The sequence below is a fragment of the Neoarius graeffei genome, chromosome 1, assembly GCF_027579695.1.
Source record: "Neoarius graeffei isolate fNeoGra1 chromosome 1, fNeoGra1.pri, whole genome shotgun sequence".
Classification (NCBI taxonomy): domain Eukaryota; kingdom Metazoa; phylum Chordata; class Actinopteri; order Siluriformes; family Ariidae; genus Neoarius; species Neoarius graeffei.
This window is the reverse complement of record NC_083569.1, coordinates 84,125,657-84,141,852: the sequence shown is the minus strand read 5'-3', so window position 1 is coordinate 84,141,852 and position 16,196 is coordinate 84,125,657. Positions and strand designations below refer to the sequence as shown.

General features: G+C 40.3%; 1 protein-coding gene across 1 annotated transcript in view; it reads left to right on the top strand.

The window, feature by feature from the left end:
• Positions 1-606: 606 nt before the first annotated feature.
• The window catches only part of LOC132885324 (ciliated left-right organizer metallopeptidase), a 55,509-nt gene continuing 39,919 nt past the window's right edge, over positions 607-16,196 (top strand). The window contains exons 1-9 of the mRNA XM_060919868.1: positions 607-1,027; positions 8,571-8,664; positions 10,497-10,548; positions 10,628-10,777; positions 13,872-13,997; positions 14,304-14,388; positions 14,536-14,678; positions 14,769-14,952; positions 15,779-15,845. Of these exons, the coding sequence (XP_060775851.1) occupies positions 607-1,027; positions 8,571-8,664; positions 10,497-10,548; positions 10,628-10,777; positions 13,872-13,997; positions 14,304-14,388; positions 14,536-14,678; positions 14,769-14,952; positions 15,779-15,845 (1,322 nt within the window). The remainder of the gene's footprint in view (positions 1,028-8,570; positions 8,665-10,496; positions 10,549-10,627; positions 10,778-13,871; positions 13,998-14,303; positions 14,389-14,535; positions 14,679-14,768; positions 14,953-15,778; positions 15,846-16,196) is intronic.

Here is a 16,196-nt window from a genome sequence, read left to right as displayed (position 1 = left end):
CTTTGGCTTACATGAAAGGAAAACCAAGCTCAGATCCAGTTTGAGGCAAATGTAAATCGTAGCATGGCATAATGATGACAGTAATAAAGATGATTTTATAAAGTTTCACACTGCTTTACAAACAATGCTTCAGCTTTAATTGCAAAAAATAATTTGATAAAAAATAATTTGATCAAGGCAATTGTTAAATGCTGTGTTTATGTATTTGATCCAAGATTTACCATCCTTAATCTTTGCCTGAAATTAGTTATGAGGAGATTTTGATTGCCCTTTAATTCCAGGAATGATGGAAATGAAATAATTGGCAATGTAATTGCATTTAGTTTATTTAAGTGCTATGGCAGAGTCAGATAAAAGCTTATTTTAATTACATTTTAAATAATTTGTTTTCAAGAAACTCAAATACTGGGTCAGTACTAATTATGTGCTTTTTATTATCATTTAAAATGTGCAGGTAACATGCTGACCGTTGTGATTTACTGTAAAACATGTATATGATTGATTCATGCTTCCAAACAGGGATTTGCAACCTAGATGATGAGTATGAGTACAAAGCCACTGCAACAGTGTTAGTTTACTCTTCTTCACATAATAAAAAGCTTCCAGATGACACCTTTTCCAAACCCCATTTTTCTTCATCTGCTGTTGATGCCATGTGCATGGGGAAAATGCATCTTTGATGAGGTGCAAAGTTCAATCCGGGTGCTGTCTCCTCCAGACAATCAACCAAGCCCTTCAGATTGGGCCTTCAAAGATGATGTGAAGCATAAGGTGTCTGTCAATGAACAAGAAGATTGGCTGACGCATGTTCAGATCCCGAACCATCCGAATACCATATCATATTATTCTCCATCCCAAAGATCTAAAAGGATGGTCAGGAATAGGATTAAAGCCATTCATAAACCACAGCCAATTAGGATTAAGACATGGACTCCGCCAGACAGCCCTGTCCTCTCACAGTGGGAAACAGAGAGACTGGAAGCAGCTATCAGTGAGGCAATCAGCACAGTGTCTAAATTACTCGCAGGTAATGTTTCTGTAGACAAAATTTAGGCAAAAAACACTCCACCTTTACCTCAAATTTAGCCAATCAGCTAAACTACATTTCATGTCTGAGGTTGGCTTTTTTTTTAATTTTGCACTGGTGCTATAACAATAATATAGCTCACAAGTAATGACTACACTGATCAGCCATAACATTAAAACCACTTGTTGAATATCGTGTCCTCCTTGTGTTGCAAAATCAGCACAGATATCTGGCACCAAGATGTTAGCAGCAGATAATTTTAAGTCCTTTAAATTGCGAGGTACGGCCTCCATGGATTGGACATATTTGTCCGGCACATCGTACAGATGCTCAATTAGATTGCGATCTGGGGAATTTGGAGGTCAAGTCATCACCTCGAACTCTTTATAATATTTCTCAAACTATTTCTGAGCAATTTTTGCATTGTGGCAGGGAACATTATCTTGCTGAAAGAGGCCACTACCATTAGGGAATACTGTTCTCATGAAGGGGTGTACTTGGTCTGCAAAAATGTTTAGGTAGGTGGTATGTGTCAAAGTAACATCCATATGAATGCCAGGACTCAAGGTATCCCAGCAGAACATTGCCTAGAGCTCTGGGCCTCTACTAGCTTGTCTTCTTCCCATAGTCAGACCCTCCAGGATTTCGCGATGTTGCGATTTGCAACTTCAACGCAAATTCAACCAATCCCTGCAAATTCAGGGCGGTGTTGCAATTATATCCAATCACCGCAACTTTCCCGCAAATTTAACCAATCGTTGGCGTCGTCTTGAGGTGATGTCGACAAACTACCTTCCGCCTTACTTTCAGTGTTGCCAGATTGGGTGATTTACCGCCCAGTTGGGCGGTTCAAGTGCATTTTGGCGGGTTTTGAACATATTTTGGGCTGGAAAACGTCAGCAGTATCTGGCAACACTGCTTACTTCCATGTTCAAGAGAAGCAGCATGTGCGAGTCAGTGTTTTTGTAGGCTTAAATTCTGTTACTGAAAGTGTGTTATGTTTACAGTGAAGGACTGTGTGCACTTTATTTTTTTTTACTTAATACAAGAAATTAATGGATGCCAACATTTTTGCCAAAATGGTATTTTATTTTCCATTGTTTAGGCAGCTTCAGCATCATACTGTGAGATTCTGTTCAAATTGTTTTTTTTTCTTCTATGAAGCCTGAGCCATTTATTTTATTAGTTTATAATTATTGTTTAATTTAGTCTTCAGGAGAGACTGCCTGCACACAGTACTAGTATTAATAGTTTTTTTTTCTTACATGAAAGCTGAGGCATTTATATTTTAAGGTAACTTCATGTTGGGCTGTGAGGTTCTATGTACTTTAACTTTTGAACCAACAGGTGCATTTGGATAAGTAAAGCCTATTTTTCTGCATTTTTGTAGTCCTGGTAATCTTTTATATTGGTAAAGTTGTTTATAGGACCATTTCTCAGTGTCTTTTTTGTTTTTTTAATCAATAGTTTTTCAGTAATAACTTAATATTTAACATATCACTCAATTTTAATCACAAAAAGAGAAAATCGCAACAATTCCTCGCAACTTTCACTTCCTCCTGCAATATAATCGCAACAAAAACCTAAAAAACACCGCAACTTTCACTTCCTCCCGCAATGTAATCGCAACAAAAACCTAAAAAATACCACAACTTTCATCGCAATTTTTTGGAACACCACCCCCCCCCCCCCCGCAACATCAGACATTTTAACCCGCAACAATCACAAAAAAGGCTCACGAAATCCTGGGGGGACTGCATAGTGCATCCTGGTACCATCTCTTCCCCAGGTAAGTGCCACACATGGACCTGACCATCCACATGATATAAAAGAAAACATGATTCATCAGATCAGGCCACCATCTTCCATCACTTCATGTCCCATTTCTTATGCTCATGTGCCCACTGTAGGCGCTTTCGGTGGTGGACAGAGGGCACTCTGTCTGGTCTGCAGCTATGTAACCCCATATTCAGCAAGATGCGATTCACTGTGTGTTGTGACACCTTCCTATCATAGCCAGCATTAACTTTTTCAGCAATTTGTGCTACAGGAGGTTTTCTGTGGTATCACCAAACAGGGTAGTCTTCAATCCCCACACACATCTGTAAGCCTTGGGCACCCATGACCCTGTCACTGGTTCACTGGTACTAACCACTGCATACCAGGAACACTCCACTAGACCTATCATTTTGGAGATGCTCTGACCCAGTTGTCTATCCATCATAATTTTGCCCTTGTCAAAGTCACTCAGCTCCTTACGGCTTGCTCATTCTTCTTGCTTCCAACACATCAACTTCAAGAACTGACTGTTCTCTTGCTGCCTATTACTGTATATCCACTGTGTATCCCATGCCTTTACAGTTGCCATCATAACAACATAATCAATATTATCCACTTCACCTGTCAGTGTTTTTTAATATTATGGCTGATTGGTGTATTTTCAAGGTTAATTTCAATTTATCACACACTCGTATCAGGAGAGGTTTTTTTTTACTCATACACACTGTCAGAAGATAGCATAATGTCAGAATTAAAAATGTGCACATATAAGTAAAGAAATAAAATTTTTTTAATGATGGCTGCTATGCAATATATTTTTGTGTATATAGATAAGAGAGGGTTAAAAACCACAAACAATCTTGTTTAAGATAATGAACAACTCAACTTTTGAGGAGAATATGTGATTCAGTGTTAAACTGTAGGCCATACACTTCCCTTAGTTATTAGCAACATTAGCTTTATAACTTCAGTGAAAATAAAAGAAACAAACTAACCAGACACCAAAAATGGTTGCATGGTTTGGATTAATAGATACTATTTTCCAATTTAATGACTGACTGTCACTTTTCAACTGCACATTCAGAGGCTCCATCTCCCACTTTAGGGAACATTCAGAAAATCTTCCTGACCTCCCACTGACAACATAAAAATCTCCCGCCCACCCTTACTACACATGATTAGTTTAAAAAATATATAACTTGATACGCTTATGTTGATGAAAATTAATAGCTGACTTTCTGCTTTTCGTGTGTCTGATATTTTATGGGTGGACTCAAGTGTGTACCCCGCAGTATATGCCGATTCCCTGGTCGGTATACTGATCAGCGTAAGGGGGGATTGGAGTGAATGCCAGAGGCATGTGTGTGCAGATCAAGCACGCATATGAATCGAGTGGAATTCGATATGCCACGGGGTACACACTTGAGCCCACCCAATGTCTTAGCAGTTACCAATAAAGCATACAGATGGCGCTATTAATGATACTCGTGAGAGAACGAGAAAACCCGCGACACTCAACCATTTTGTTTGTTTTTTCGCGTCTGCATTTCGTCTGCATTTATCGCCTGCTTGTCTTTAACTTTATGTTCTCTTGAATGAGATAATGAAACAAACTAACGTTGGTGGAAATGGCAAAAGCCAAACTATGAAGAAAAAATATCAGAAAATCACCAAGATAAAGTTCAGATCGCCCGTCGCAATGGTCGCCAGGGACGAATGGTGGACTATTCTAGACAGCAGCAAGATGACCTGACAGGGTTAGATCACCAGACCAGACATTAGATTCTAACAAACTTGTCTGACTTTTTTTGTCTGACTTTTTGTAACTTAGACTTAGAAATAGAATATTATTAGAAGAACATTATCATCAGAGGGTCTACCATTGGCAATTTATAATAGTCATTATTGACATTAACACTGACTTTAGGCATATTAAAGATTGGTCTATAGTCACTGGATTTATCTAGATCTGTTACTATTAATAAGATTTAAGTGACACAAAATATGGTGAATCTCTATATATATCATTATTCACACACACACACATACTAGTGCATCTCAAAAAATTAGAATATTGTGAAGTTCAATATTTTCCATCAGTTATTTAAGAAAGTGAAAATGTTATATATTATAGACTCATTACACATAAACTAAAATGTTTAAAGCATTTTTCTATTTTAATTTTAATCAGTATGGCATACAGTACAAAAACATAAAAAACCATCTCAAAATATTAGAATATTTCATTTCGAGTTTGAGTAAAACAGTATGAACACAGTGTATCTCTCAGTCTAGTTCAGTACACACAACCACAATCATGTGGAAGACTGCTGACTTGACTGTTGTCCAGAAGATGATCACTGATGCCCTCCACAAGGAGGGTAAGCCACAAAAGGTCATTGCTGAAAAGGGTGGCTGGAAAAGGTGCACAAGCAACAGGGATGGCCGCAGTCTTGAGAGGATTGTCAAGAAAAGTTGATTCAAGAACTTGGGAGAGCTTCACAAGGAGTGGACTGAGGCTGGTGTCAGTGTATCAAGACCCATCACGAACAGACATCTTCAAGAAAGGGGATACAACTTTCGCATTCCTAATATCAAGCTACTCCTGAGCCAGAGACAATGTTAGAAGTGCCTTATCTAGGCTAAGGAGAGAAAGAAATGGACTGTTGCTCAGTGGTCCAAAGTCCTCTTTTCAGATGAAAGTACATTTTGCATTTAATTTGGAAATCACGGTTCTAGAGTCTGGAGGAAGAGTGGAGAGGCACGGAATCCAAGGTGTTTGAAGCCCAGTGTGAAGTTTCCACAGTCTGTGATGATTTGGGGTGCCATGTCATCTGCTGGTGTTGGTCCACTGTATTTTATCAAGTCCAAAGTCAACACAGCCATCTACCAGGAGATTTTAGAGCACTTCATGCTTCCATCTGCTGACGAGCTTTTTGGAGATGCTGATTTCCTTTTCCAGCAGGACTTAGCACCTACCCACAGTGCCAAAACTACTACCAAATGGTTTGCTGATCATGATATTACTGTGTTTGATTGGCCAGCCAACTTGCCTGACCTGAACCCCATAGAGAATCTGTGGGGTATTGTCAAGAGGAAGATGAGAAACACCCGACCCAAAAATGCAGATACTATCAGGCCACTATCAAAGCAACCTGGGCTTCAATAACACCTCAGCAGTGCCACAGACTGATCACCTCCATGCCACACCGCATTGATACAGTAATTCATGGTAAAGGACCCCCAACCAAGTATTGAGTGTATAAATGAATATACTTTTCAGAAGTTGGACATTTCTGTATTGTAAATCCTTTTTTTGATTGATCTTAGGCAGGGGTCACCAAACTTTTTTCTCTGGGGGCCACATTGTCATTCCTGACTGTGATGGGGGGCCGGGGTCAGGTCAGCTATATAACATAGAATTGTATGACCCAGACAAATATGACCACCAGCAGGCCTCATTGTGTAGTAGAGATTACTAGCCTGGCACAGCCATCCCCACTACTATATCCCCACTACTATATCCACACTACTATATCAACACTTGATTCCTGGCACATATTTGTTTATCTTTACTAGTGGTTTGCAAAAGTAGTAATCGAGTCTTCACACTTTGTTTTAATTTGAAATACCACAGATTTTCCATTTATTTATTTTCTAATAAAAATAACATCAAAGCTGTCAAGGTAAGAAACATCTGCCTAGTTGAGGTGATTGACACTGGCAAAGGTGAGTGAAAAATTATAAATTGTAGGTAGGCCTGTTGATATTATTAATAATATTAATAATAATTGTGTGAAGCACTTAATAAAGGTCAAATAAATAGGCCTATAAAATAAATACATTTAAAAAAACAGTGAAATTATAATAATATGAGCAATATATCAATAGATCACAGCAGTTGTGCTGTGTCCTGCATGTCATTGCTCTCATCCATGGCCAAAGCAAAAAACTCGAATTCTGACGCATTCTCATTCAGCTGGTCATACACGTTGTCCCCCAAATCTTCGGTTCGCCTGGTCATAGCAGGTGTGGAGCGACTCACCGCGTTGAGCGCATCCTTCTTGTCGGGACACACCTCCTCGGCCACAGCAAGCATGCATACTTTAACAAAGTCCCCATCAGTAAACGGCTTTCCATGGGTAGCTAGTAGGTGAGCTACCTTATAGCTAGCTCGGGCAGCAGCCTGGTAGATCTGGGTTTGGTGAAGGAATACATTCTGTTGTGCAGCCAGTCCGCATTTCATCCTCCAAATCCTGTCTTCTCTCGTTTGCCGTCGCAAACTAGCATACTCTTTGTGGCGGGTTTCGTAGTGACGACGCAGATTATATTCTTTGAAAACCAACACACTTTCTTTACATACAAGACAAACTGCACGGTCCTTACACTGAACGAAAAAATAATCGGTGGTCCACTGTTCTTTAAAAACTCTGCACTCTCTGTCAGTTTTTTGCTTACTGTTAGCCATTTTGCTGTCCTGAACACTGACAGTTCTCTGCGTGTGTGCTGCCTGTCACTGCTTGATCGCGAGCATATGACGACAATTCGGAAAATATGAATAGTTCATTTTATAACTAAATATCAATTTTAATTGATAAAATCAACAAAATACAAGATGCAGACATGTTATTATTTGCCAAAAAGCAATTTAAAAAAATAGGCCATGACCACTTTTGGGGATTGCCTCACAGGGCCAGTTCAAGTGGTGGGGGGCATAGGGGCTGGGGGCCGGTCAAAGGGGGGTGGCGGGCCGGAGTCGGCCTGCGGGCCGTAGTTTGATGACCCCTGAGCTTAGGGAATATTCTAATAATTTGAGATACTGGATTTCTGATTTTCATGAGCTATAAGCCATAATCATCAAAATTAAAACAAACAAGGCTTTAAATATTTCACTTTACATGTAATAAATATAGAATATATGAAAGTTTACCTTTTTGAATTAAATTATGAAAAAAGGAACTTTTTCATGGTATTCTAATTTTTTGAGATGCACTAGTGTTCAAAAGTTTGGGGTCACCCAGACAATTTTGTGTTTTCCATGAAAAGTCTCACTTTTTACCACCATAAGTTGTAAAATGAATAGAAAATATAGTCAAGACATTTTTCTGGCCATTTTGAGCATTTAATCGACCCCACAAATGTGATGCTCCAGAAACTCAATCTGCTCAAAGGAAGGTCAGTTTTATAGCTTTTCTAAAGAGCTAAACTGTTTTCAGCTGTGCTAACATGATTGTACAAGGGTTTTCTAATCATCCATTAGCCTTCTGAGGCAATGAGCAAACACATTGTACCATTAGAACACTGGAGTGATAATTACTGGAAATGGGCCTCTATACACCTATGGAGATATTGCACCAAAAAACAGACATTTGCAGCTAGAATAGTCATTTACCACTTTAGCAAGGTATAGAGTGTATTTCTGATTAGTTTAAAGTGATCTTCATTGAAAAGAACAGTGCTTTTCTTTCAAAAATAAGGACATTTCAAAGTGACCCCAAACTTTTGAACGGTAGTGTGTGTGTGTGTGTGTGTGTGTGTGTGTGTGTGTACTGTATATATATGAAGGAGAGGGAGAATCTCCCTCTTTGCAATTTCCCAAGTTGGAGCCTCTGCACATTAGTGCCTTATTTGACCATTGGTCATTTCCAATTATGTTGTTCTTGTTAAAAATATGAAGACAAGTTTAGTTTAGGATTTAAACAGCACCTGTGCAATTACAGACATTTAGTAAATATTTACATAAATATTATTGATTTGTCTACAGTATGGAGGGTCAGCAGGAAGCTTCTGTTGAACAGAGATACCAATAAGTACTGCCGCTTCATCTGGAGGAACAGCAGCTCTGCCAACTTCAACAAGCCAGTTTCTCTTCCTTTTCTGTCTCTAAATTAATAATGGGTGTTTCATTTTGTTAATGGAAATGGGTTTATTTCAAAGAACCTTTACTGTAAATTGTCTTTCTCCGTTTCAGTATTTGAATATAAAATTTCTCTCTATATGCTGAACTCCATAGAATTTTTCATTTATGTTTGTTCTTTTATTGTGCTATATGGAAGTACAACCCCAAATCAGAAAAAGTTGGGATGAAAAATGCAAATAAAAAAGAAAGCAGTGATTTCTAAATTTAATTTGACTTGTATGTCATTGCAGACAGTATGAACCCAAGATGTTTCATGTTTTGTCCAGTCAGCTTTATTTCATTTGTTAATATACGTACATCCATTCCTGCATTTTAGGCCTGCAACACATTCCAAAAAAAAGTTGGGATGGGGCAATTTAGGGCTAGTAATGAGGTAAAACAATTAAATAATGATGTGATTTGAAACAGGTGATGTCAACAGGTGATTGTAGTTATGATTTAGTACAAAATCAGTATCCAGGAAAGACCTAATCTTTGAGGAGCAAAGATGGGCTGATGATCTCCAGTTTGTCAACAAATGCATCAGAACATTATTGAAACGTTTAAAAACAATGATCTTCAAAGAAAGACAGGAAGGGATCTGGATATTTCACCCTCTACAGTGCATAATATCATTAAACATTTCAAGGAATCTGAAGGAATTTCAGTGCGTAAAGGGCAAGGGCTCAAGCCTAAGCTGAACACCCATGATCTCTGTTCCCTCAGATGGCACTGCATCAAAAACCATCACTCATCTACTGTATAACTGATATAACCACATGGGCTTGGGATTACTTTGGCAAACCTTTGTCAAGCTCTACAATACAGGGTTACATCCACAAATGCCAGTTAAAACTTTACTGTGCAAAAAGGAATCCTTACCTTAACTGTGTCCAAAGTGCCATTGACTTCTCTGGGCTCGGAGGAATCTGGAATGGACCATCACACAGTGGAAATATGTAATGTGGTCAGAAAAATCAGTATTCCAGGTCTTTTTTGTTAAAAACAAACAAACAAAACGCTGTGTGCTCTGGGCCAAAGATGAAAAGGACCATCCAGACTGTTACTAGCAACAAGTACAAAAGGCAGGGTCTGTCATGGTATGAGATTGTATCAGTGCCCTTGACAAAGGTAACTTACACTTCTCTGATGGCAGCATTAATGCAAAAAAGTACATTTTGGAGCAACATATCCTGCCTTCAAGACGAAATCTTTTCCAGGGAGATTTCAACAGGACAATGCAAAAGCATATTCTGAACACATTACAAGGCTGTGGCTGTGGAAGAAGAGGGTGCCTTTCCCCTCTGTACTCAATAGAGAATGTGTGTTGAATTTTGAAATGAGAAATCTGATAACAAGACCCCATACTGTTGCAAACTTTATTTTGTCCCATTCTTTCTGTTTGCAGGAAGAATGGGACAAAATAACAACTGAAATGCTTCATCACTCAGTGTCTTCAGTCCCTAAACATCTTTCAGGTGTTGTGAGAAATCAAAATTGTGTGAAATGTGTTGCAAGAATCAAAACTGAAATGTATTTATTTTGTCAGTAAGTAAGTAAATAAAATTAATGAGATAAACCATTAAATAATGTGCTATTGCCTTGTTTTGAGTGCAATGCAAGTCAAAGATTATTTATAAATCATTGTTTTCAGTTTTAAGTTCAATTTCAATATACCATCCCAACTATTTCTGATTTTGGGTTGTAAATGAAAATTGCATTCCATATTTAAACTACATCCTCATGTTTAAAAAATTATAATTAACCAGTGCATTGTATCACACTCCTCAGATGTGGCAGAGCCAGTGATAACTATCAGGCTGAGAGCTGTCTGGGTGTGACTGTAAGTCAGCATTTTATACATACTGATATTTTGCTCATACAAACTGTGTGCTCAGGTCTCACTCCGTGTTGACTGACAGATCCCAGATGACCACCTGAGTGGCTGTGTTATTTACCCTCATCCTGACCAGCCAGACCTGAAAGTGATAAAACCAGATGGGGTGGGAATTCCTGACACAGATGTCCTACTTTATGTGAAAGTTCAAAGCACTGATAAATGCAGAGCTGATGTAAGTCATGGTGGCGTTTTATATTGGTCTGAGACCAGCTTAATCTTTCTTTGTGTAATGATTAAGGTGCATTTTGTGAGAATAAAAGTAAAATTATGATTTCAGGTTATAAAACATGCGTCACCATAAATGTATCATGCTTATGACTTGAAACACTATAGTTTATCCCAGGAGCTTAGGTAAGGCAGGCCGACTGAAGATTACTAATTACTCAGTTGGGGACGATATGTTTCCTCATATTGCCTCTAGCTGGGAGCACAGGTAGAGAATTACCTGCTGGGCATTACTGCCTGTTGCATCTCTGGTGGTGCCTTGGGAACAGCTGCAGGGTTATCAGCTGGGAGGCACCCTTCATTGATGTTTTGCTCCATTAATCATGGAACATCTCATAGTGGTGGAGCAATGATAGGGATGTCTCCCTAATGTCCCCTGCAGCTGATCCTAGGATCCTTGTTTTCCCCATGCTTGAGCCTTTCTTCTCAACCAAAGCCAGAAGCTGCCTTCTTTTACCTCCTCTGAAAGGTCTCTGAGTGCCTTCTTGAGTTTGGGGCCAGATACTCCTATGTTCCCCAAGAAGCTCTGGGTAGATGTTCCTATGAACCCCCGACAGCCAACTTTCACAGAGAGTTCTGTATATGACAGCTGACCATCCTGCCTCTCTGCACTCAGCTGCCAGCTTAGAGTACTTGTCTCTTTTCCTGTCAAAGGCCACCCCATCTCTCCCTTTCATAGGACTGTGAGCTCAGCCATGATAACTGTCTGGGCTGTGATGGACCATAAGATGATGTCTGGTCGCAGGGAGGTTGTTGTGATCTCCAGCAGGAACTTAAGCTGCCGCTTGAGGTCCACCCTCAGATTTCACTCACATCCAGGAGTTAACGCTGATTTCACCCTTTGTGTGGTGTTCTGTGCCATTCCTCCTTCTCTGACAAAGTGGATCAACTGTTTTGATGATGGTAGGGGGTTTCTGGTTGTTTCCAGTCTGCAGGTTTCCAGAACTGCAGCCAGCTTTTGCAAGACTTAGTCATGGCGCCACTTGTACTGACCTTGTGCCAGTGCTGTTTTGCAGTTGGAGAGGATGTGCTGCAGGGTTGGATTTGGGGCACCACAGAGATGGCAATTTTCATCTGTGCCATACCACAGGCACATGTTGCTGGGACTTGGAAGTATATCATAAGTGGATCTGATGAGGACGCTTAGCCTGGCTTGAGGGATCCTCCACATCTCAGTCTAACTTATGCTCCTGGTGAAAACTACTTCCCACATACAGTAGTCCAGCCTCCTTGCTGCTGATGGCTGAGCTCTTTGATCTTATCCCCTTCAGACATAATGTGTACAATTGTACACATGAAGTTCCATAGCATTTTTCCTTGTGTCTGTCCTAGTCACTTCTGAAATCAGCAGCTCCCTTCTTTCCTTACTTGTGGCTTTGGACCACATCTTGGGAACTGTACCCCACCCTAGGTCAGCTGCCCCTGACTGTGTCCTGTCAACGATCTCAAAGTGTTTCAGCTGGCTGATGGCCTGGTCAACTGCTTGCTTGGCTTTCCATTTTCTCCTGGTTCAAATTGTGGCCTTGGAGCTCTGAACAGATGGATTGGCTGAGTCTCTGAGATCTTACATGAACCTCGTCTTCTCATCCCTGTAGCCCTGGGTGATTGATGTCAGTGGAAGCTAGAGAGCATTCCTTCCGAAGAGGGCTATGCTGGAGAGGCTCTGAGGTAGGCCCAGCCATTTTCAGATGTAATTGTTAGCTTTGCAGTCAATACTGTGGAGGTGGTGATTTCACATAACTTGAGGGGCCACATGAGATGCCTGAATAGTGTGCACTGGTAGCACCAGACTTTGAACTTCCCTGGTAGATGGCTTTTGTCAGTCCTCTCCAGGCTGTCAGATAACTGTCTGGTGATGGAGGCAGCCATGTGCTTGTCAGATAGGTCAGCTGTGTATAGCCTCTCTAAGCTCTGGGCAGGTTGTTTGACCAACAGAGGGATCCTCTTGCCACCTATTGTGAAAGAGATCTGATCATTCCTGACTCCTTTTTGGATTGAGAGGCCATGAGGCTTGAAAGATTTGGTTCTCATCCTTGCCCATGTGAGAGGTTCTTCCAGTCTTTTAAGGAGCCTGGCAATGCAAGCTGCTGTTTGGAGAATGCTTGTGACATCATCCATATAACTCCACAGCACTGGCAGTCGTTGACTGGGCTTTGAGCTGACCCCTCAAACCATTTGTCTTCTACCAATCAGGATGATTTTGAAGGCTGATGTAAAAAGGATGAGAGAGGTTGAACAACCCATTGCTATACCGCAAATCTGTATGATTTATAGTGAGGATATAAGGAGATCAGGCCAGGGAGCTGAAAGAGAGACAAGAGACCTGTTATTGCCCGTGAACCTGATTTCCTCTGAATGGTGTTCTTCACAGGGACTAAATCACTCCCCAGGTCTCCGCAGTGATGTAGACTTGACCCTAGTGGAAGTCTCCAGCGAGGAGCATGGATTGCGAGGTCCTGTACAATCGAAAAACTCAGGTGTGTCGGGGAGGGGATTCCCCGCCAAGGCTGTGTGCAGTGTGTTAGCGTGAGCATATAGCCTATGGGAAATGAATAGTGTGTTGGATTAGCACTAATCCCATGTTTTGGAAAATCAAAAATATTGTCTTGGGCCCCTCTAGGGTATCACCAATCCACGTGAAAAGTATGTAGTATGTGCATCCAGCCATGTTGATTTGCATAGGTGAACAGACAGAGAGACAAGACAGCCGTCCTTTAGTAGAATAGATTATTATTATTATTATTATTATTAAATTTAAAATATTAACAGATTTTTCATCACAATTGTTTCTAAGAGAGTTAGAGACCATATAAACACAGGAATTATGTAATTCTTTCATGCCTGTGGTTTTTAAACCTCTTGTTATGTCCGTGGGCAATTTAATCCTGCAAAGACCCTCAATGGGAGCAAAAAGTGAGGGCTGCATAAGGGTTAATGAATAAATAATAAACAATATATAATAAATTAAAATAGTAGATTTGTCATGAGCACATTTGGTACATCATGATTCTGATGACATTTAACATGTTATTTGCTCTTAGTCTAGCATACTGGCCTATTCAGCTCATTGTCAGAGTGATTCAGAGGGGCGACCGGTGGCTGGCGTTATGATCATTTGCAGGGAGCCACTAAGCATTGAGGGATTCAGTCATGAACACACGGTGCAGGTATCAGTGTATGTGAATGTGTATGTGACATAAATGGGAATCAGAAAAATGAGCAATTTGTGTTTAATTTGTGATGAATAATAATAAAAAAAAAGTTTAAAAAAAAGGGGCGGCCTTGAGCAAGGTACCGAACCCCTGACTGCTCCCCGGGCGCTCTGGTGTGGCTGCCCACTGCTCTGAGTGTGTGTGTGTGTGTTCACTGCTTCAGATGGGTTAAATGCAGAGGATGAATTTCACTGTGCTTGAAGTGTGCATGTGATGAATAAAAAAAAAAAGGTAATGTTTTTTACCTACTTTGTTTGACAGACTGTGATCCATGAGTTGTTGCATGTGCTGGGTTTCAGTAAAGAACTCTTCAGCAAGTGGACAGACCGTTCCCTCTACTCCCAGAGTAGGTTTTTAAAATATTTATTATTAATTTACTATAAACAGTGAATATTATTTAGTAAATGTATTTTAATGGTTACTGTTCCTACTGTGTACAGTAGTGAATGCTGTGTGTGTGTAGCAGTAATAGTGTATTGGTGTTGTGTAGTAGGCATAGACTCCTTTTATCATGGTCACGTGATTCACACTGATGAGTCTGGACAGATGAGGCTCTACACTCCTAATGTGAATAAGGCTTTACACACACACCTCAACACCACACACACTGACTTGGGTGCTCCACTAGAAAATCAGGTATACATACCCACATATGATTGAGGCTAAAATATTGAATAATGCATAGCTTAAATTACTATGTTTATGAAATCTTTTCTCTTCTCTGAGGATGCTGATTCTCATGGTTTCTCCTCACACTGGGAGGCTCGAGTTCTGCAAGGTTCCATTATGGCATCCGTGTTGGCAGAACCGCCTCTGGTTCGGATTGATGTCATCACTCTCTCAGCCCTCCAAGACACCGGCTGGTACTCAGTCAACCTCAGCCAAGCCCAGAACTTGCTTTGGGGAGAGAGTAAGACAGGCTCAGTATCTACTATGGGGACAGGCAAGAACTCATAAGAAATGATAATTCAATCTGTAAGGAACTGGGCAGTAACAGAAATTGTTTTGTCTCTGGTGCAGTCACTAGGAGGATAAAGTGAGCCAAACATTAGGTCTTTTTGAATAAAATGTTTAGTATATGGTTAAGAAACAAGAACATGCTCGCGAGCTTAGAAATCGCTGACTGTCTGGCAGATCAAAGACAGCTACCTCTGACTAAAGAATACTTTTCATTGATAGAGCAATGAATAATATGATATCCATGTCAAACATCATGTGCTGGAATAGTGTTTAAACTGTCTCCCAGAAGTGTATTCAGCTGTGCTCTGATGTTTATGAGCAGCAGATATGGTGGCTTTGTGTGTTAGAAGAAGCATGTGTTCAGCCCTACTCTCCCAGATCTCCCAGGAGCAATTAGCTATATTGTGTTATGTTACAGGCATTTTGCAGACACGCTCGTCCAGAGCAACATGCAACAAGGGGGTACATGACATAGTGCTCCTGGAGCAGAAAGAGTTAAGGGCCTTGCTCAAGGGCCCAGCAGTGGCAACTTGAATCCATGACTTTGAGATCAGTAACTCAGAACCTTAGCCATTGAGCCACCACTGCTCCACTCAGCTCACACTGAGAATTGCTGATATCTAAAAAAGGGAAAAAAGTCAGAATTATTTATGAAAGACACTGTATAGTTGTTAATAATAATAATAATAATAATAATAATAATGATAATAATAATAATAATAATAATAATAATAATAATAATAATCTCAAAATCTATACATTTGTTTGGTTTGTAGATGAAGGTGCTTTCTTTGGGTCTGTTTCCACCTGTAAGAGGTCCTCAACCTTCTTCTGTACTGGCAGGTACTTTTAATTTCTTCACTGATTCTAACACACTGTATCTGTTCAGGAAGAAATTCCTGATGGGATTCTATTATACAGACCCTCCAGGATTTCGCGATGTTGTGATTTGCAACTTCAATGCAAATTCAACCAGTCCCCGTGAATTCAGGGCGGTGTTGCAATTATATCCAATCACCGCAACTTTCCCGCAAATTTGACCAATCGTTGGCATCGTCTTGAGGTGACGTCGACAAAATACCTTCCGCCTTACTTTCAGTGTTGCCAGATTGGGCGGTTTCCCGCTCAGTTGGGCGGTTCAAGTGCATTTTGGCGGGTTTTGAACATATTTTGGGCTGGAAAACGTCAGCAGTA